The sequence below is a fragment of the Pseudophryne corroboree genome, chromosome 5 (genome assembly GCF_028390025.1).
Source record: "Pseudophryne corroboree isolate aPseCor3 chromosome 5, aPseCor3.hap2, whole genome shotgun sequence".
NCBI lineage: Eukaryota > Metazoa > Chordata > Amphibia > Anura > Myobatrachidae > Pseudophryne > Pseudophryne corroboree.
Window position 1 is genome coordinate 149,740,235 of NC_086448.1, and position 23,434 is coordinate 149,763,668.

The window sequence follows — 23,434 nt, forward strand, 5'->3', positions numbered from 1 at the left end:
GCTAACAGACGAGCTGAATCTCTTCTATTGCAGGTTCGACAAAGAAGACCCCCTGCGAACCAAACCACCTCCCCCCCACTGACCTCCACTCCGGTTGCCAACCCCAGGTATTGCAGATTGTCCACGAGGAGGTGGAGGAGATGCTCAAGAGGGTTAAATCCCAGGAAGGCTCCGGGTCCTGATGGGGTGTCACCATCCGCCCTGAGATCATGCACTGGTCAGCTTGCCTCCATATTCTCCAGGATATTCAACAAATCGCTAGAGCTGTGCAAATTTCCCTCCTGCCTCAAAAGATCCACAATTGTTCCGGTCCCAAAGAAATCTACCATCACAGGCCTAAGTGTTCGAGCGCCTGGTACTGAACCACCTAAAAGTTATGACCAGCCCCCAACTAGACCCACTTCAGTTCGCCTATCGAGCGAATAGGTGCGTTGAGGATGCTGTCAATCTGGGCCTACACTACATTCTGCAGGATCTGGACACGCCCGGTACCTATGCGAGTGTCCTGTTTGTCGACTCCAGCTCAGCCTTCAATACAATCATCCCCAGCATCCTCTACCCCAAACTTCTCCGTCAAGGGGTCCCGGAAGCTACCTGTTCCTGGATTGAAGACTTCCTAACAAATACAAAACAGGTGGTCAAAGCGGGAGAATTATCCTCCCAAGCACTATCCATCAGTACTAGGGCCCCTCAGGGCTGTGTCCTCTTACCCCTGCTCTTCTCTCTGTATACAAACGACTGGTCTTCCGAGTCTCAGTCAGATAAGATCATAAAATTCACAGATGACACCACCATCATCGGCCTCATAAAGGATGGGGACGAATCGGCGTACAGACGGGAAGTGGACCGGCTGGCCCGGTGGTGTAGCTGCAACAAACTCGACCTCAACCCACTTAAAACTGATGAGAAGGTAGTGGACTTTAGAAAGAAGCCAGCTGGAGTTCCCCCACTAATTATAGCCGACAGCGTGGTGTCGCTAGTGGACTCCTTCAAGTTCCTGGGGACTACAATCTCCTGAGATCTCAAATGGGGGCTCAATGAGAAGGTAGTCATCGGAAAGGCGCAGCAGAGGTTGTTCTTCCTAAGGCAATTTAAGAAGTTCAACATCCCACAGAAGTTCCTGCTCCTCTTCTACTCTGCAACTGTAGAATCTGTACTGTGCTCCTCGATAGTCGTCTGGTATAGTTCCACCAGCGAGAGAGATAAACACAGGATCCAAAAAGTGGTCAGGACTGCAGAGAAGATCATCGGAGCGGACCTTCCCCCTGTCCATGATCTGTATCTGTCTATAGCCAAAAAATGGGCGACTAGTACCCCTTTCACATCGCACAAATAACACGGTATCGACACGGCATATTGCCGTGTCAAAACGGGTCAGTGTGCGATGTGAAAGCACTTGCGCCGAATTAGCGGGTTGCCTGACCCGGTAATTCAACCCGGTATAAAAGAAGGATTATACCCGGATTGAATACCGGGTCAGGCGCAGTGTGAATGGGAGCCGTGTCGATGCGACACGGTTCCCATTCACAGCACAGGGAGAGGCGGCGCAGGAGATTAGCTCATCTCCCAGCGCCGCCGCCACCCCCGCCTCTGCTGCTGCGCCCCCCCCCCCCCCCCCCCCCGCTGCTATGGCAACCGGCCTGGTATATTGCTGGGTCGGAAAGTCACCATAGCAGAGCAAATGCCGGATCCCACCCGGTAAGGACACGTTTCTCTTACCGGGTGGGATCCGGCATTTGCGATCTGAAAGCGGTATAGGATAGCTAAGGACCTGCTTCACCCCGGCCATGGCACGCACAACCTGCTGCCATCTGGCAGACGATACAGGGCCATTCCCACCAGATCCAACAGAAGCCTCAAAAGCTTCTTTCCTCAAGCAGTCCACCTGCTGAACTCCTGACCAACTGACCCCAGTTAGACCGCCCAGTCGCTCTACTCTATTTCTCTGCATGTAATGATCACTCTGTTCCCTATGGTTCTTTTATCTGAAGACTGCACATGCCCGCCCCCCTCCGTTTACTTGTTCCCTTCGTGTCTGCTGCACTGTAAACCGAAAATAAATTCCTAGTATACGCAAGTATGCCTGGCAAATAAAGCTGATTCTGATTCCTATGGCTGCGGCTACGCATCTGCGAATGCAGCCGCTTTCACTGACGCAAGGGACAATTTGTGTGTGCACTTATAGCCACCGCCCAGTTGCTGTCCATCACTTTTCCATCACGTTTTGCATACTGTCAACAACAATATTTAAAATAGAAACCAATTTTAATGCAGAGGATTTCACAGCAGCTGAAAGGCATTCATTACCCAGCACAATAGGAACTATGAAATATGCCTATACTAGTAAACTCTCAGGGGGAAATTAATTGTTTTTCCCCTCGACCGCCACTAGATGGCTCCCAACTGAATAATTCAATTGTTCCTCCATTTGGGCGTGATTAGCCATAGTGAGACACATTTCAGCTCGCAGTCCTTTGTGCTGGCGAGTAAAAATGTGCGAAAAATGATCCCAAACACCACTTTCCGCGTAGCGTCCAGAATTTTGCTCAGGTTTAGCAGTTTTACGCGGCTAAATCAGACAATTGTGGGCAAGATCAGCGAAAAAAACAACATTTGAATATCGCCCCCAGACCTCCCGTCACTTTAGGCGGGATATTGGGCGCAATCAAACAATTGAGTCGTTCCCTCAGTTTAATTTGGCTCATCTAAATGAACCATCATCCACAAAAGCTGACACTCTTTATGAAAGTTAACTAAACAAGTAAGAATTCACATAAAGGAGGAATTGTCACAGCGCCTTGCTCTATGTGCGACAAACATCTGAATTCCGTGCTGTGTATCTTTCCCTTGCCCCTCTTTGGGGCAGAAGAGGAAGGTGTTGGGAGAGGGAAACTGTTGAACAAATCAGTGTAAACAATTACATTAGGGAAAACAATGAATTGTACAGGGCAGGTAAATGGATAAAGAACATAGGATTAGGAAGCAAACAGGATTAAGATAGAGACAAAGTGACTGGAACAAAACCGGAGAAAATGAGGTAGATAAAAGGGCCAAAAATGTATGTTACTTTATACTGCAATGAACTGTACATCACTCTGAGTAACGTCTCTGAAGATTGGGGCTATTGATGTGGTGTGTGCACTGGCACCGGTCTCCCCTCTGATCGGAGCTTTGGTGAGTCACATTTGCCTGTTTTCTTGTCCAGATTATTTGCAAGTAATTCCATCATTCACTAATACTGTTATTGTGTCTGGAGTGTATGATCGAGACATATTACTGTCTAACGACTCTGGTATGTTAAGCCTCTTTTTATATTGATGTCCAGTAATAGACATGGAGAGGGTAGAATGTGGCAGGCTGGCAGCACTCCCCACTGCAGACCAGACCATTTTACTGTAGCTTTTTCCATTTTTTTCCTTTGGAAGCCACAATCATGTGTCTGCTATTTTATTTAACCACAGAAGATCCCTCACCGGTGCTTAAATAAATAAAGGTTTTCATTTACCAAAGAATATTTTTACTCTTTGCTGGGCAACGCACAAAGGGCCTAATTCTGAGTTGATCGCAGCATCAAATTTGTTAGCAGTTGGCCAAAACCATGGGGGTAATTCCAAGATGATCGCAGCAGGATATGTTTTAGCCGTTGGGCAAAACCATGTGCACTGCAGGGGAGACAGATATAACATGTGCAGAGAGAGTTAGATTTGGGTGTGGTATGTTCAATCTGCAATCTAAATTGCAGTGTAAAAATAAAGCAGCCAGTATTTACCCTGCACAGAAACAATATAACCCACCCAAATCTAACTCTCTCTGCAAATGTTATATCTGCACCCCCTGCAGTGCACATGGCTTTGCCCAACTGCTAAAAAATTTCCTGCTGCGATCAACTTGGAATTACCCCCCATGTGCACTGCAGGAGGGGCAGATATAACATGTGCAGAGAGTTAGATTTGGGTGTGGTGTGTTCAAACTGAAATCTAAATTGCAGTGTAAAAATAAAGCAGCCAGTATTTACCCTGCACAGAAACAAAATAACCCACCCAAATCTAACTCTCTCTGCAGTGCACATGGTTTTGCCCAATTGCTAACAAACTTGCTGCTGCGATCAACTCAGAATTACCCCCAATATTCCCCTTCATCAAGCGTAAATGTGATGACAGCAAAGATATGTTCTGTGCTGATTATTACTTTTCCAATTTGTATTATGGTGTTTACCTACTGTATTTATTTATATATTATACAGTATGTCTGGCATTATGAGATCTGAGGTCTTAAATTCCCAATCACATACTTCATGTGTGCCGCTTGTTTCTTTTGTTTTGTTAATAAAGATATACTGAAAATTGTATCTTAGGTGAATAACATACTGTATGTCCAAATGTATTGCTTACCATTTACAGTAATATAATTAGATATTATATTTTGATAGGTACCATAAAGTGCACCCAGTGCAAACACTACTGGTAATAATGTATATTTCATGTAATGTAATATACATTATTACCAGTGACGAAAATCAAATTTACAGTTTAACGTCAATATTTAATATCATTGAAACAACCAGGGCTTCTGTTTTCGTAAACCGCTGCATTCTAAAACACCGGCACTTATACCCCTTTTAGGCAAAGGTTTCTAACTCGGAATTTGGCGGGTTGATTTCTGGAATTTACCAGGGTAGGAGACACAGGAATGTCGACCCGGGATAACCCTTTTTTTTTTCTTTTTTTTTTAAACAAACTTTATTGAAAGGATCACACAAGAGAAACATCATACAAAACACGCAACATAACCTTGCCAGTTGTGATTATAGATAAGATTTCAATGAATTATAACAACAACAGATATGATCCACTTTTAGAACTGTAACAGCAAGTCTAGTGGCGATGGTGTGGCCATCCCGTCATGGAGAACTGATGATAGAGCATAGAGCATAGAGGAAGAAGGAAGAAATAGTAATGGAAAGTGAATAAAGAGAAGAAACAGAATAAGTCAAGAAGAGAAGGAGGGGGCGACCTCAAGGCTTGAGGTTTTTAAGCATTTTCAGTATATCAGGTAACAAATGGTGAGAAAGCGTGTTGAGATGTCAACCAGGGAGACCAAACATTATCAAATGTTTTAGAGGAATTTCGAATTATAGCAGTCATGTATTCCATTTTGTATATATACCATATTCGGGAGACTATTGCCTGCATAGGAGAAGGTATTAGCTTTTTCCAGTCGGCAGTTATTTGGCAGGTCATAGCAGAAACAAATGTGTTTTGGTGTCGAGTGAGGTTGGGAAGAGTCAAAGGAAGCAAAAAATATTGGGGGTCAAAAGGAATAGTGGTTTCAAATAGGCTAGAGAGTAAGGCGATAATCTCCTGACAAATAATAGCTCGTTTCAGGCAGGACCATCAGATGTGCAAATAAGTCTTCATCTGTACATCCCCTCCAGCACCTGTCATCAAGGAACAGGTGGTTTTTAAATGAGAGGGTACAGAGTACCAGCGGTATAACAATCTATAAACGTTTTCTTTTATTTTCACAGAGACTGAACTGGAGGCAGCATTATCCCAAATGTCGGTCCAATCTTCACTATGTATAGCGTGTCGGAGTTCCGATTCCCACGCTAATTCTTGAGTATCCCGGGTAGGGCTAGAGTCTTCATTTAGGGCTAGAGTCTTCATTTAGAACAGCATAAATGCTGGAAATTAATGGGCCCTACACATTCGGCAACCCGCAGCCGAGCTGCCCGACGGCCGATACGGTAGACGGGCGACCTCGCAGCAGGAGGAGAGGTGACGGGGGAGTGAAGTTTCTTCGGCTCCATAGCAGTGCAAGCTAATATGAATGGGATTGTCCTTATTGGCTTGCATGCATAAGCGACCTAGCATCAACGATGAACGAGCGCAGGGACGCGCATCGTTCATCGTTGGTGCCTACACACTGAACGAGAACATTCATATCATTCAGTTATATCACCTAATGTGTAGGGTCTATAAGCCCTTAGTGGTAGAGCGTTTCCAACACATATATTAAAAAAAGGAGATTTATGGTAGACTTACCATTGTTAAAAGTCTTTCTGCGAGGATTCCACAGGGAATAACATCGGGGTGTAGAGTTGGATCTTGATCCGAGGCACCAGCAGGCTAAATCTTGGACTGTTCCCAGGATGTACTGAACCGCCTCCTCTATAGCCCCGCCTCCAGACACTGGAGCTCAGTTTTGATAACCAGTCCAATGTAGGAGGTAAGACAGACGGTAGATGTAAGTCACATAGAACCACATTCTCATGACAGGAGAAGGGACTAGCGGCTAATGCCATACAAACCCAAAGAAGCTAAGTGCGTCAGGGTGGGTGCCCTGTGGAATCCAGTGTACCTCGCAGAAAGAGATTTAACAATGGTAAGTCTACCATAAATCTCCTTTTCTGCGGCGGGGTACACTGGTATTCCACAGTACATCGGGGATGTACTAAAGCAGTTGCTCGTGGGAGGGGACGCACTGTAGTGGGCACAAGAACCTGGCGTCCAATGGAAGCATACTGGGAGGCGGAAGTATCAAAGACATAGAACCTAATGAACATGTTCACTGAGGGCCACGTAGCTGCCTTGCACAATTGTTCTACGGACGCGCCATGGCAGGCCGCCCAAGAAGGTCCAACAGACCGAGTAGAATGGGCTTTGAGAACAGCAGGAACTGGGAGCCCAGCCTGCGCATAGGCTTGTGCAATTACCATTCTAATCCATCTGGCCAAGATTTGCTTATTCGCAGGCCAGCCACGTTTGTGAAAACCAAAAAGTACAAAAAGGGAATCTGACCGCCCGATAGAGGCAGTCCTTTCAACATAAATACAGAGAGCCCGTACCACATCCAAAGAACGCTCTTTGGAGGACAAACCAGAAAAGATGAAGGCCTGGAACCACAATCTCCTGGTTAAGGTGAAAAGGTGATACCACCTTAGCTAAATAATCTGGGCGAGTTCGAAGAACTGCCGGGTTAAGGTGAAAAATCAGAAAGGGTGGACGACAGGACAAAGCGTCTAAGTCCGAAACCCTCCTAGCAGAGACAATAGCCAACAGAAACACAACCTTAAGTGTAAGGCATTTAAGGTCCACAGACTCCACAGGTTCAAATGGAGACTCTTGAGGGCATTCAGTGCAACAGACAGATCCCATGGAGCCACAGGAGGGACATAGGGAGGCTGAATCCGTAAAACACCATGGGTGAAAGTGTGAACGTCAGGAAGAGACGCATTTTTTCTCTGAAACCACACCGACAAGGCAGATATATGGACCTTGAGGGAGGCCAGATGAAGGCCCAAGTCTAGGCCTTGTTGTAGAAAAGCCAAAAGCCTGGAAGTTCTGAAAGTATATGCATCATAATTCTTAGCAGCACACCAGGTGAAGTAAGAATTTCCAGACCCTGTAATAAATTCGAGCCGAAGCTGGTTTACGGACTTTCAACACAGTTTGAATGACCGCCTCAAAGAATCCTTTTGCTCTCAGGAGTGATGCTTCAAGAGCCACGTCGTCAAAGCCAGTCTGCCCAGGTCCGGGTAGACACAAGGGCCCTCAACAAGGAGGTCTGGGCGCTGAGGAAGTAGAAGAGGACGCTCTATCGAGAGACCCTGCAGGTCTGAGAACCAATGGCATCTGAGCCACGCTGGAGTGACTAGAAGTAGTATTCATCCTTCTTGCTTGAATTTCCGTATTACACTGGGCAGGAGTGACACTGGAGGGAACACGTATGGCAGCCGAAAGTTCCATGGAATTGCCAATGCATCCACAAACGCTGCTTGAGGATCCCTTGTGCTTGCTCCGAAAACCGGAACCTTGTGATTGTGTCGAGACGCCATCAGGTCTACATCTGGTAGGCCCCACTTGTCCACTAGGCGTTGAAAGACTTCTGGATGAAGACTCCACTCTCCGGCGTGTACGTCCTCACGACTGAGGAAGTCTGCTTCCCAGTTGAGGACTCCCAGAATGAACACTGCCGATATTGATGGCAGATGGCGTTCCGCCCATTGAAGGATTTTTGACACTTCCATCATTGCCATGCGGCTTCGAGTGCCGCCTTGATGATTTATGTACGCCACTGAGGTGGCGTTGTCCGATTGTACTTGAACAGGCCTGTTCTGTATCAGAGGCAGGTCAAGTGTTAACGCATTGAACAATGCACGCAGTTCCAGAATGTTTATCGGGAGGAGAGATTCCTCCTTGGTCCATCGACCATGGAGTGAGTGTTGCTCCAACACCGTGCCCCAACCCCGCAGTCTGGCGTCCATTGTCAGCAGGACCCAGTTGGAGATCCAGAAGGGACGGCCCCTGCTTAACTGTCGGCCCTGTAGCTACCAGCTCAGTGACCGACGTACCTCCGGATATAAGGAAATCATTTAAGACCTGATCTGATGGGGCAATCCGTCCCACCTGGCAAAGATTAACCTCTGCAGAGGACAGGAATGAAATTGAGCGTACTCTACCATGTCGAAAGCAGACACCATGAGGCCTAGTACTTGCATCGCCGAGTGTATCGACACTCTCGGGCGAGAGAGGAAGTATCTGATCTTGTCCTGAAGTTTCAGGACCTTCTCCGGAGACAGAAACAGTCTTTGGCTGTATGTGTCCAGCAGCGCCCCCAGGTGCATCATGCTCCGAGCAGGGACCAGCGAGGACTTCTTCCAATTGATGAGCCACCCGTGGGCTTGTAGGAATTGGACCAGTTGACTGAGGAGGCCATCTTGGGAGTTCACCAGAATCAGCAAGTTGTCCCGATACAATAGAATCCTGATTCCCTGACGACGGAGGAAAGCCATGACCTTGGTGAAAATCCGAGGTGCCATGGCCAGTCCAAATGGCAGAGCCTGGAATTGAAAATGAAGGTTGCCAATAACAAACCGCAGATATTGCTGATGCAAAATGGCAAAAGGTATGTGCAGGTTAGCATCCTGTATGCCCAGGGAAACCATATAGTCCTCGGGTTCCATGGCCAGCACAATAGAGCGCAGGGTATCCATACGGAATTTGGACACTCTCACAAACTTGTTTAATGATTTGAGGTTGAGGATAGGCCGGAAAGACCCATTTGGTTTCGGAACTAGAAACAGGATCGAATAGTATCCCCTGCCTCTCTGAGATAGAGGTACCGGCACTACCACTCCTGTATCCAGGAGGGATTGTACAACCAGGTATAGAGCCTGCCCTTTCAACGGATCCGAGGGGTTAACCACTGAACAAAACTGGCGAGGGGGACGTCTCTTGAAAGAGATTGCCTACCCGTGAGAGACAACTTCCCGCACCCAGGCGTCTGAAGTGGTCTTTAACCAGGCCCTGGCGAACTGCAGAAGTCGGCCTCCCACCCTGCGGTCCCCCAGGGGGAGGGCCGCCCTGTCATGCAGCAGGCTTGTCTTGTTTGGAAGCAGGCCGACGGGCAGCCCAGTATTGTTTAGATTTGGGCTTAGTGGCTACAGGCACACTCAGTCACAGGTACAATGCAGGAATTATTACATATAAACAATAAAACTGCACTGGACTAGTAAATTACATATAGATATGTATGTACAGATGGGTCCACGTTTATCTTGGCCTTTAATGGGATTAATTGAGCCAGGTCAGTCAGACTTAATCCCCTGCTGTAATGACTTAATCCCCTGATGTATTGTTCTCTGTATTGTATTGCAGCTGAGAACAATAGATGAAGGGTTTATGTTAATAAACCATGGTGTGCCTAGGCGCAGCAAATAAATCAAGATTAAGGTGGACCCATCTGTATAAAGATATAACAATGCACAGTAAACACTGGATGTATATCACAGAATACTTGTACTAAATATTCAGATAGCAGTACACTTGTTCTTAACTAACACAGTCTAAAATTACATGTAGAATACTTAAGTGTCTGTAAATGCACAGCGCTGATAATACAGGCTCATTTACAGAGGAGACAGTGCCCAGCAGTCCCGGAGATCAGCCCAGCTATGTAATGGCGCCAAAATCTCTGTCAGGGAGTGAGGGAGAGAGAACTGCAGCTCCAGGGCGGGAACACCAGCAGTAGATGGCGCCCGGAGCTGGGGGAGGGGCTACAGGTCAGCGCCTTATCCCCTCTGCTGGACTTCACCACCGGGTACTGTGGAGCCTTTTATAAATGGATTTTAGTAAATCCGACCTGTGCTCCTTGCCCTGGTGGATATGGTGGGGTCCCTGTGCGTCAGTGTCTCCTGGGACCACGACCGGAACGCAATTTACCGGCGGGTCCCACCTGGGGGACCCTCTTACCTCCTCCCTTTAGTGCAGCCACGCGCAGCCACGGGGGGGGGGAGGCTGGTCTAAGGAATAATGGAATCAGGAGCGAAGGGTATGGGGCCAAGTTAAACCATCCATTTACCAGGTCCCAAGCAGCTGTCGAACGGTATAATACAGGGTGGGCGAGGACTGCTCGAGGGCGCCGACTCCTATGGAGCCACAATAATGGTGACATTTCAGCTAAACACATTTCCTCAGCTTCGACCTTTACCCAGACCTTACCCATTCCCCCAAATTGCACCTGTGTAGCATCCGGGTTGCCCCTTTTACACAGAAGAAATACCCGTGTTGATCTGCAAATTACCTGGTAGGACTGGTTCACCTGGTAATTTGCTTCCCTGTGTGAAGGGGGGGCGGGGGGTCAGGCTGGGGCAAGCTAAGCGGCCCGGCACTGAAATGCCGGGACAAAGACAGGAATTTCAGACGTTTCTGTCAGAAAAGGGTATAAGTGACTTTATAATTTCACTTTTTTTTTTTTGTAGCTTAAACTGATTATAAAAGTTTTGTCTGGTTTGTAATGTACAAATATTTCTAATTCGGAAAGTGCCTCCCATCCAATACCGACCGAAGCATGATAAAGGATCCGTGACACCTATCAACTCACTAGCACTAGATGCCCACAGAGAAATTAATGGAGAAATGCATTGGGTATTTATTCTTCCTTGTATAAATGTTCATGAATTAAAAACACATCGGGGGATATCCCATTAGCCGCAATAATTTTTCATGCACGATTGAAAAAATGATACGTTTTCGCACGAAAATACATAGGATCCACATAAAGCAGCAGATCTATGTATTTATTGTGGAAAAAATACGTAGTTATCGGGAATTTGGTTTTGTCTGCCTCATCCCCAATAAGCGCCGGATCACGGCCAATAGGATAGCCCCCGACAAATCCATTAGTCACGGTAAATTACTATATTCAGTGTTAGGGATTTACCCAATGAGAGGCTACCTTGGCGCGGTGGGTAAACTCATAGCTCTGACCAGGATTATGCTAAACGCCTTTGGTTATTACATGTTGAGCTAGTGTGAGATTGTGCACCTGCAACTTTTTCCCCCTTGTATAATGTATCAAGTCTCAAGCAGAGTAGCACCTCATTACTTATTTATGGTGTGCAAACTAGGGCCCCCCTCCTTTCGTCACAGTAGATTACTGCGGCTAATTGGATATCCCACGTCTATTCCAAAATGTTAAACTATATAAGCTGTCTTTGTCATGGTCCTGACCATACTAAAGGAAAATTATCTCTTGGGTATATAGAATTTTAGAAATAAATTATTCATTGTAGCTCTGACACCATAATATGAAGCACAATAAACATAATTCTGGACAAAACCGATGCTTTTTCAATGTAACAACAGCTCTAATCGGTCTCTTTGTTGAAGAATATAAATGTCTTTATGCTGGAGCATAAATCACTTATAGTTTATGGTCAACACAAAACAATCTCTGAATACGATTCTAAAACTAAAATCCTCAGCCCCTTACTCTGACTTGTGTTTGAACATGCCGACGCGTGAGTGTTCCCTGTCAGCCTGTGTACTGGGTATGTTGAATATTTGAACAGGTTTTCTTAAATACGTCTTTCCCTAGATATCAGGCATAGATATCCTAGCATAACAATACTGTGACAGCAAACATGTCAATGCTTGTTCTGTGTTTGCTCCTCGTATGGAAAGTACCGGACACGGGGGAGATGTATCAAACATTGGAGAGAGCTAAAGTACCAGCCAATTAGCTTTCCAACTGTAAATTTACAGGCTATGCTTGAAAAAATAAGAATTTACTTACCGATAATTCTATTTCTCATAGTCCGTAGTGGATGCTGGGACTCCGTCAGGACCATGGGGAATAGCGGGCTCCGCAGGAGACAGGGCACATCTAAATAAAGCTTTTAGGATCACATGGTGCGTACTGGCTCCTCCCCCTATGACCCTCCTCCAAGCCTCAGTTAGGTACTGTGCCCGGACGAGCGTACACAATAAGGAAGGATCTTGAATCCCGGGTAAGACTCATACCAGCCACACCAATCACACCGTACAACTTGTGATCTGAATCCAGTTAACAGTATGATAACAAAAAACGAAGTAGCCTCTGAAAAGATGGCTCACAACAACAGTAATAACCCGATCTTTGTAACAATAACTATGTACAAGTATTGCAGACAATCCGCACTTGGGATGGGCGCCCAGCATCCACTACGGACTATGAGAAATAGAATTATCGGTAAGTAAATTCTTATTTTCTCTAACGTCCTAGTGGATGCTGGGACTCCGTCAGGACCATGGGGATTATACCAAAGCTCCCAAACGGGCGGGAGAGTGCGGATGACTCTGCAGCACCGAATGAGAGAACTCCAGGTCCTCCTTAGCCAGAGTATCAAATTTGTAAAATTTTACAAACGTGTTCTCCCCTGACCACGTAGCTGCTCGGCAAAGTTGTAATGCCGAGACCCCTCGGGCAGCCGCCCAAGATGAGCCCACTTTCCTTGTGGAGTGGGCCTTTACAGATTTAGGCTGTGGCAGGCCTGCCACAGAATGTGCAAGTTGGATTGTGCTACAGATCCAACGTGCAATCGTCTGTTTAGACGCAGGAGCACCCATCTTGTTGGGTGCATACAATATAAACAACGAGTCAGATTTTCTGACTCCAGCTGTCCTTGAAATATATATTTTTAATGCTCTGACAACGTCCAGTAACTTGGAGTCCTCCAAGTCGCTAGTAGCCGCAGGCACCACAATAGGCTGGTTCAAGTGAAAAGCCGAAACCACCTTAGGGAGAAAATGAGGACGTGTCCGCAGTTCTGCCCTGTCCGAATGGAAAATCAGATATGGGCTTTTGTATGATAAAGCCGCCAACTCTGAAACTCTCCTGGCTGAAGCCAGGGCCAATAGCATGGTTACCTTCCATGTAAGGTATTTTAAATCTACCGATTTTAGAGGCTCAAACCAATGAGATTTGAGAAAATTCAAAACTACGTTCAAATCCCACGGTGCCACTGGAGGCACTATTGGGGGTTGTATATGTAGTACACCTTTGACAAAAGTTTGTACTTCAGGCACTGATGCCAATTCCTTCTGGAAGAAGATTGATAAGGCCGAAATTTGAACTTTAATGGACCCCAATTTTAGGCCCATAGACAATCCTGCTTGCAGGAAATGTAAGAATCGACCCAATTGAAATTCTTCCGTTGGAGCCTTCTTGGCCTCACACCACGCAACATATTTTCGCCAAATGCGGTGATAATGTTGTACAGTCACTTCCTTTCTAGCCTTAATCAAGGTAGGAATAACTTCCTCTGGAATGCCCTTTTCTTTTAGAATCCGGCGTTCAACCGCCATGCCGTCAAACGCAGACGCGGTAAGTCTTGGAACATACAAGGTCCCTGCTGAAGCAGATCCCTTCTTAGAGGTAGAGGCCATGGATCCTCCGTGAGCATCTCTTGAAGTTCCGGATACCAAGTTCTTCTTGGCCAGTCCGGAGCCACCAGTATTGTTCTTACTCCTCTTTTCCGTATAATTCTCAGTACCTTTGGTATGAGAGGCAGAGGAGGGAACACATACACTGACTGGTAGACCCACGGTGTTACCAGAGCGTCCACAGCTATTGCCTGAGGGTCTCTTGACCTGGCGCAATATCTGTCCAATTTTTTGTTGAGGCGAGACGCCATCATGTCCACCTTTGGTCTTTCTCAACGGTTCACAATCATGTGGAAGACTTCTGGATGAAGTCCCCACTCTCCCGGGTGAAGGTCGTGTCTGCTGAGGAAGTCTGCTTCCCAGTTGTCCACTCCCGGGATGAACACTGCTGACAGTGCTATGACATGATTCTCCGCCCAGCGCAGAATCCTTGCAGCTTCTGTCATTGCTCTTCTGCTTCTCGTGCCGCCTTGTCGGTTTACGTGGGCGACTGCCGTGATGTTGTCCGACTGGATCAACACCGGCTGACCCTGAAGCAGCGATTTTGCCAGGCTTAGAGCATTGTAGATCGCTCTTAGCTCCAGTATATTTATGTGAAGGGACGTCTCCAGGTTTGACCACACGCCCTGGAAGTTTCTTCCCTGTGTGACTGCTCCCCAGCCTCGTAGGCTGGCATCCGTAGTCACCAGGACCCAGTCCTGTATGCCGAATCTGCGGCCCTCTAACAGATGGGCACTCTGCAACCACCACAGGAGAGACAACCTTGTTCTTGGTGACAGTGTTATCCGCTGATGCATGTGCAGATGCGATCCGGACCATTTGTCCAGCAGATCCCACTGAAATGTCCGTGCATGGAATCTGCCGAATGGAATCGCTTCGTAAGAAGCCACCATCTTTCCCAGGACTCTTGTGCATTGATGTACTGACACAGTTCCTGGTTTTAGGAGGTTCCTGACAAGTTCGGATAACTCCCTTGCTTTCTCCTCCGGGAGAAACACCTTTTTCTGAACCGTGTCCAGAATCATTCCCAGGAACAGCAGACGAGTTGTCGGGGTCAATTGAGATTTTGGAAGATTCAGAATCCACCCGTGTTGCTGAAGCACTACCTGGGTTAGTGCTACACCGACTTCCAGCTGTTCTCTGGACTTTGCCCTTATCAGGAGATCGTCCAAGTAAGGGATAATTAATACGCCTTTTCTTCGTAGAAGAACCATCATTTCGGTCATTACCTTGGTAAAGACCCGAGGGGCCGTGGACAAACCAAACGGCAGCGTTTGAAACTGATAATGACAGTCTTGTATCACGAACCTGAGATACCCTTGGTGTGAGGGGTAAATTGGGACATGCAGATAAGCATCTTTTATGTCCAGGGACACCATGAAGTCCCCTTCTTCCAGATTCGCTATCACTGCTCTGAGTGACTCCATCTTGAACTTGAATTTCTGTATGTACAGGTTCAAGGATTTCAGGTTTAGAATAGGTCTTACCGAACCGTCCGGCTTCGGTACCACAAATAGTGTGGAATAATACCCCTTTCCCTGTTGTAGGAGGGGTACCTTGACTATCACCTGCTGAGAATACAGCTTGTGAATGGCTTCCAAAACCGACGTCCTTTCTGAGGGAGACGTTGGTAAAGCAGACTTTAGGAACCGGCGAGGGGGAGACCTTTCGAACTCCAACATGTAACCCTGAGATATTATCTGCAGGATCCACGGGTCCACTTGTGAGCGAGCCCACTGATTGCTGAAAATCTTGAGTCGACCCCCCACCGCTCCTGAGTCCGCTTGTAAAGCCCCAGCGTCATGCTGATGGCTTTGTAGAACCCGGGGCGGGCTTCTGGTCCTGGGCAGGGGCTGCTTGCTGCCCTCTCTTACCCTTTCCTCTGCCTCGCGGCAGATAAGACTGTCCTTTTGGTCGCTTGTTTTTATAGGAGCGAAAGGACTGCGGCTGAAAAGACGGTGTCTTTTTCTGTTGGGAGGGGGTCTGAGGTAAAAAAGTGGATTTGCCGGCAGTTGCCGTGGCCACCAGGTCCGAAAGACCGACCCCAAATAATTCCTCTCCTTTATATGGCAATACTTCCATATGCCTTTTGGAATCCGCATCACCTGACCACTGTCGCGTCCATAAACTTCTTCTGGCAGATATGGACATCGCGCTTACTCTTGATGCTAGAGTACAAATATCCCTCTGAGCATCTCGCATATAAAGAAAAGCATCCTTTAATTGCTCTAGAGTCAATAAAATACTGTCCCTATCCAGGGTATCAATATTTTCAGTCAGAGAATCCAACCACACTACCCCAGCACTGCACATCCAGGCTGAGGCTACTGCCGGTCGCAGTATAACACCAGTATGTGTGTATATACTCTTCAGTGTAGTTTCCAGCCTCCTATCTGCTGGATCCTTGAGGGCGGCCGTATCAGGAGACGGCAACGCCACTTGCTTTGATAAACGTGTGAGCGCCTTATCCACCCTAGGGGGTGTTTCCCAGCGCGCCCTAACCTCTGGTGGGAAAGGGTATAATGCCAATAACTTCTTGGAAATTAGCAGTTTTCTATCTGGGTTAACCCACGCTTCGTCACACACGTCATTCAATTCCTCTGATTCTGGAAAAGCTACAGGTAGTTTTTTCACCCCCCACATAATACCCCTTTTTGAGGTACCAGCAGTGTCAGAGATCTGCAAAGCCTCCTTCATTGCCGTGATCATATAACGTGTGGCCCTATTGGAAAATACGTTTGTTTCTTCACCGTCGACACTAGATTCATCTGTGTCGGTACCCGTGTCGACTGACTGAGGTAAGGGACGTTTTACAGCCCCTGACGGTGTCTGAGACGCCTGAGCCGGTACTAACTGGTTTTCCGGCCGTCTCATTTCGTCAACTGACTTTTGTAATGTGCTAACATTATCACGTAATTCCATAACTAAAGCCATCCATTCCGGTGTCGACTCCCTAGGGGGTGACATCACCATTACCGGCAATTGCTCTGCCTCCACACCAACATCGTCCTCATACATGTCGACACACACGTACCGACACACAGCAGCCACACAGGGAATGCTCTAATCGAAGACAGGACCCTCTTAGCCCTTTGGGGAGACAGAGGGAGAGTTTGCCAGCACACACCAAAAACGCTATAAATGTATATAAACAACCCTAGAAGGTGTTGTTTTTGATATAAGCGCTTTTAATATATCAATATCGCCAAATTATGCCCCCCTTCTCTTTGTTACCCTGTTTCTGTAGTGCAGTGCAGGGGAGAGTCCTGGGAGCCTTCCTCACCAGCGGAGCTGAGCAGGAAAATGGCGCTGAGTGCTGAGGAGAATAAGCTCCGCCCCTTTTTCGGCGGGCTTTTCTCCCGGGTTTTAAGAAAACTGGCCTGGGTTAAATACATACATATAGCCTTAATGGCTATATGTGATGTATTTATTTTGCCACTAAAGGTATTTAATATTGCTGCCCAGGGCGCCCCCAGCAGCGCCCTGCACCCTCCGTGACTGAATCAGTGAGACGTGTAGCAACAATGGCGCACAGCTGCAGTGCTGTGCGCTACCTTCATGAAGACTGAGGAGTCTTCTGCCGCCTGCTTTCCGGACCTCCGTCTTCAGCGTCTGTAAGGGGGATCGGCGGCGCGGCTCCGGGACGAACCCCAGGAGGACCTGTGTTCCGACTCCCTCTGGAGCTAAGTGTCCAGTAGCCTAAGACTCCAATCCATCCTGCACGCAGGTGAGTTGGAAATCTCTCCCCTAAGTCCCTCGATGCAGTGATCCTGTTGCCAGCAGGATTCACTGAGATTTAAACCTAAAAAAACTTTTTCTAAGCAGCTCTTTAGGAGAGCCACCTAGATTGCACCCTTCTCGGACGGGCACAAAAACCTAACTGAGGCTTGGAGGAGGGTCATAGGGGGAGGAGCCAGTACGCACCATGTGATCCTAAAGGCTTTATTTAGATGTGCCCTGTCTCCTGCGGAGCCCGCTATTCCCCATGGTCCTGACGGAGTCCCAGCATCCACTAGGACGTTAGAGAAAGGACAGTTGGAAGCTAAGCGGTTGCTACTTTATCTCTCTCCAATGTTTGATAAATCTCCCCCACAACCACGGAGCACACGAGTGCCTACTTTATATGAATATTTTTAATTACTATATCCTCTAAGCTATCTCATGTCCCTCCAACTCTTCCCATGAAATATATTCTAAAATGCATTAAAAGACAAGTGAACAGACATTATTTTAACCTAATATTACTCTGCACCTAAATCTCCTTTTTTACTTATATGGGAAATTGCATAGGTAAAATAAGATGGGGAAAAATGTATTCTTAACTCTGCAACTAAAAACGAATGAATGTTTATAGAATATGTGTTACTTGTCTGAAGGAGTATTAATAAAGATTGGCAAATGAATCGTGGGGTATCGGGACTTTAACACAAGTCACTCGGTGCTTTTTATGCATCCCATTAAATGCTACTGGAGAAGATCTGATCTCCAGGAACTTAGACATGGCAGAAATATGGATGAGGAATACGTCCCCCTGAATGCTGAACTCCTCCTACTGACATGAGTCAACATCTCAGCTCCCCTTCTCATTATCATGTCACACCGGACCTCCCTCTACATACCCTCCAACACAAAAATTGGTACAAATTAGAAAAGGGGGCGCGGCCACACCCCTTTACCCGTGGCCACGGCCCCTTTTCTAATTTTCCCTATACTTTCAATGGAAGTTTGGAGAGCCAAAAATGAGTACAGACCATTAAAAAAAAGGTATTGTACCTGCTAAAAAGGAACAGTTGGAGGGTATGCCTCTATATCGTCATATGCCCATCAATCTCCCCCACCTCACCACACAGTAGTGCTAACAGGAGGATGGCATAATCAAAGTGTGAATGGTATGCTAAAGGGTTGAGATTTGTGCTAGCGATTTCTGCTAAGTGATTCAGGATAGGAAATTTCCCTTGAAACCTCTGGTGTCTAGATCGCCCATACACACAGAGCGATGTGTGCTAAGCGATTTGTGCTATACAAAAAAAAAAAGTTATTTTGGGTGGTTCAGGTGACGTAGATCGCGATCGCTCATTCTCTACACACGGACCGACTTGAACTCACTTGCCAAGCGATCTGACTAGATTTTGACTGCATGCACACAAGATATGAGCCTACGATAGCAACGCGCGGGACCGCGCATCGCCATTGCTATGAGGTGTACACACGGAGCGATTTGTGCTCAATTTCTAAGCGATCTAGACAGATTGCTTAGATAAGAGGAAAAAAAAAAATCCCCGGTGTGTATGCCCCATTAGTCTTGTGAGTCCCTGTCAGCTGCTCAGAATGCCACTTCATGTGACGAGCATGGAGCTGGGATTACGCATTAGGGTATGTCTGGTCGTAACCGTAACTCTGTGGGTGTATGCCTATGGTTCTTGGTTCTCTCCTGGTCTGTAAATGTAACATAATTCCACCACTTAAGTCAGGAGAACATAACATTTTGGGTCAGCGGAAGGTGTCAGGATGGTATACAGTGCAAAATAACATACTGGAAATGCAGGAATGCTGTACAGTATGGAATCCTTCGGACTTATGGTTTTCTGAGTAAAGGTAGGTTTCCATCATTTGAATGTAGTAAATTCCGTTTAGCAATGGCTTCCATATGTTCCCACATTCTGAATATGTCTAGCATTGCTCCTCGCAGTGACAGGAGAAACAGACTCCTGGGGGTAAATTTACTAAGATGGGAGTTCTATTTAAGATGGGATGTTGCCCATAGCAACCAATCAGATTCTACTTCTCATTTATCTAGCACCTTCTAGAAGATAATACCTGGAATCTGATTGGTTGCTATGGGCAACATCTCATCTTAAATAGAACTCCCATCTTAGTAAATTTACCCCTAGTTACTATGTTTGTGTGCACAGAAGCGGTTATCTTTTTCTTTTTGAAATCTCTGAACAATATGTTTCCGAACATGTGACCCCATATCTGTATGCACACAGCAGCGTTTACATCTCCTCATGCACAGCTACAGCACATTACATGTGAGTGGGAAACTACCTTTTCTCTCCATTGTATTCAAACTTGATCCTGGCGTCCTGCTGGAGAGAGGATAACAGACCAGTTAATTATACTCTTGCAAACATATAAGCAGGTGACATTATTGCAGCAGCCAATATATAATGCAAGAAAATTGTACTTTTTCATGGAATTGTTCAAGCTTATCTCTTGTATAGAGCGGTTACCAGACGCTGTGAAGGCTAAAAACTATTTCAATATTAAATGAACTCACACAAATAGACGGATAATTCACTTTGTTTCCTGTATGTTTCCATTCCTCATTTGCGCAAAGTGGATAATACAGAGTTTAGTAGGAACCAGCAGAATATCGCAGTCACAGGGGGATATCCAATTATACCCGGAAAAACATCGTGTCCGAAGAACGGCCGTTTTCAGATGTTTTTTTAGACTTTTTTCCGATGTTTCACTGATTTATTTATTTTTTTTACAGGCGATCCATCTTGATCGCCTGAAAAAAAAAAAAAAAACACCTTCTCCCGAAAACACACAGGTTCAGTGAAACCTGTGTGTTTCGTGGGAAATAGCCCCGTTTTCAGACGAAAACGGGGCTTCTCCCGGGGATTCTGCTTCGCCTGCCGGAGGCAGGTGAAACAAAATCCCTGATAAGCCAGCGCGTGCTAATTAGCTAGCCCCCGGCGGGACAATTAGCCCTGGTAAAATACCGGGGCTAATTGGATATCCCCCACAAAGTGTCCCAGTGTCACTGACTCATAGTGACTGTATTCTTCTGAATACTGTCTCAGGGCCTGATTCAGAGTTATACACAAACCCAATGGTTTATAGAATGTACTTGATAATGATAGCTAGAAGCTAATTGGATGCACTATCGGGAGTGGAGGGAGCATTACTATGTTCTTTTTATGACATAGAACATACTTTCCGATAAAGCACTGTACAACAAATATACCCTACTTAGTACAGTTTTACATACGCAGGTAACTAGGTTTGCTGAAACTTCATTTATTGATCCCAGTGTATGACTGAGAATATGGGACAAACTTTTTAATAAATATGGCAGCCTGCATTGAAAATTTTCTACACTGAGTATTGCATAAACCATTTCTGATACTGAAGCAGATGTGAGGCATCCAGGTTGCTGTCTTCTACAATATACAAACAAATTTCTCCACACCATTATTTACTGAGTAACCCGTGTAAATGTTACCTACTATTTATATTTTCTTCTTCAGGATAGATAATAAGAATTTACTTACCGATAATTCTATTTCTCGGAGTCCGTAGTGGATGCTGGGGTTCCTGAAAGGACCATGGGGAATAGCGGCTCCGCAGGAGACAGGGCACAAAAAAGTAAAGCTTTACTAGGTCAGGTGGTGTGCACTGGCTCCTCCCCCTATGACCCTCCTCCAGACTCCAGTTAGGTACTGTGCCCGGACGAGCATACACAATAAGGGAGGCATTTTGAATCCCGGGTAAGACTCATACCAGCCACACCAATCACACCGTACAACTTGTGATCTAAACCCAGTTAACAGTATGACAACAGAAAGGGCCTCTTAAAGATGGCTCCTTAACAATAACCCGAATTAGTTAACAATAACTATGTACAAGTATTGCAGATAATCCGCACTTGGGATGGGCGCCCAGCATCCACTACGGACTCCGAGAAATAGAATTATCGGTAAGTAAATTCTTATTTTCTCTATCGTCCTAAGTGGATGCTGGGGTTCCTGAAAGGACCATGGGGATTATACCAAAGCTCCCAAACGGGCGGGAGAGTGCGGATGACTCTGCAGCACCGAATGAGAGAACTCCAGGTCCTCCTTTGCCAGGGTATCAAATTTGTAAAATTTTACAAACGTGTTCTCCCCCGACCACGTAGCTGCTCGGCAGAGTTGTAATGCCGAGACCCCTCGGGCAGCCGCCCAAGATGAGCCCACCTTCCTTGTGGAGTGGGCTTTTACAGTTTTAGGCTGTGGCAGGCCTGCCACAGAATGTGCAAGTTGAATTGTGTTACAAATCCAACGAGCAATCGACTGCTTAGAAGCAGGTGCGCCCAACTTGTTGGGTGCATACAATATAAACAGCGAGTCAGATTTTCTGACTCCAGCCGTCCTTGCAATGTATATTTTTAAGGCTCTGACAACGTCCAACAACTTGGAGTCCTCCAAGTCGCTAGTGGCCGCAGGCACCACAATAGGTTGGTTCAGATGAAATGCTGATACCACTTTAGGGAGAAAATGCGGACGAGTCCGCAGTTCTGCCCTATCCGAATGGAAGATTAGATAAGGACTTTTATAAGATAAAGCCGCCAATTCAGATACTCTCCTGGCAGAGGCCAGGGCTAGTAACATAGTCACTTTCAATGTGAGATATTTCAAATCCACCTTTTTCAATGGTTCAAACCAATGGGATTTGAGGAAATCTAAAACTACATTTAGATCCCACGGTGCCACCGGAGGCACCACAGGAGGCTGTATATGCAGTACTCCCTTGACAAAAGTCTGGACCTCAGGGACAGAGGCCAATTCTTTTTGGAAGAATATTGACAGGGCCGAAATTTGAACCTTAATGGATCCCAATTTGAGACCCATAGATAATCCTGATTGCAGGAAATGTAGGAAACGACCCAGTTGGAATTCCTCCGTCGGAACCCTCCGATCCTCGCACCACGCTACATATTTTCGCCAAATGCGGTGATAATGTTTCACGGTGACTTCCTTCCGTGCCTTAATCAAGGTAGGAATGACTTCTTCTGGAATGCCTTTCCCTTTTAGGATCTGGCGTTCAACCGCCATGCCGTCAAACGCAGCCGCGGTAAGTCTTGAAAAAGACAGGGACCCTGCTGTAGCAGGTCCCTTCTCAGAGGTAGAGGCCACGGTTCGTCCGTGAGCATCTCTTGAAGTTCCGGATACCAAGTCCTTCTCGGCCAATCCGGAACCACTAGTATTGTTCTTACTCTTCTTTGCCGTATGATCTTCAATACCTTTGGTATGAGCGGCAGAGGAGGAAACACATACACTGACTGGTACACCCAAGGAGTTACCAGTGCGTCCACAGCTATTGCCTGTGGATCTCTTGACCTGGCGCAATATTTGTCCAGTTTCTTGTTGAGGCGAGACGCCATCATGTCTACAATTGGTCTTTCCCAACGGTCTATTAACATGTTGAAGACTTCTGGATGTAGACCCCACTCTCCCGGATGAAGATCGTGTCTGCTGAGGAAGTCTGCTTCCCAGTTGTCCACGCCCGGGATGAACACTGCTGACAGTGCTATCACGTGATTCTCCGCCCAGCGAAGAATCTTGGCAGCTTCTGCCATTGCACTCCTGCTTCTTGTGCCGCCCTGCCTGTTTACATGGGCGACCGCCGTGATGTTGTCCGACTGAATCAACACCGGCTTTCCTTGCAGGAGAAGTTCCGCCTGGCTTAGAGCATTGTAGATTGCTCTTAGTTCCAGAATGTTTATGTGAAGAGACTTTTCCAGACTCGTCCATACTCCCTGGAAGTTTCTTCCTTGTGTGACTGCTCCCCAGCCTCTCAGGCTGGCGTCCGTGGTCACCAGGATCCAATCCTGAATGCCGAATCTGCGGCCTTCTAATAGGTGAGCCTTCTGCAACCACCACAGAAGTGACACCCTTGTCTTTGGTGACAGGGTTATTCGCAGGTGCATCTGCAGATGCGACCCTGACCATTTGTCC

General features: G+C 46.6%; 1 protein-coding gene across 8 annotated transcripts in view; it reads right to left on the bottom strand.

The window, feature by feature from the left end:
- Positions 1-23,434, bottom strand: part of LOC134927404 (mitogen-activated protein kinase kinase kinase 3-like) — a 261,260-nt gene that overhangs the window by 59,899 nt on the left and 177,927 nt on the right. For 7 of the 8 annotated variants that reach the window (XM_063921803.1, XM_063921810.1, XM_063921805.1 and 4 more), the window contains one exon: positions 19,755-19,795. In XM_063921803.1, the coding sequence (XP_063777873.1) occupies positions 19,755-19,795 (41 nt within the window). The remainder of the gene's footprint in view (positions 1-19,754; positions 19,796-23,434) is intronic. The other variant, XM_063921804.1, reaches the window with a different exon arrangement.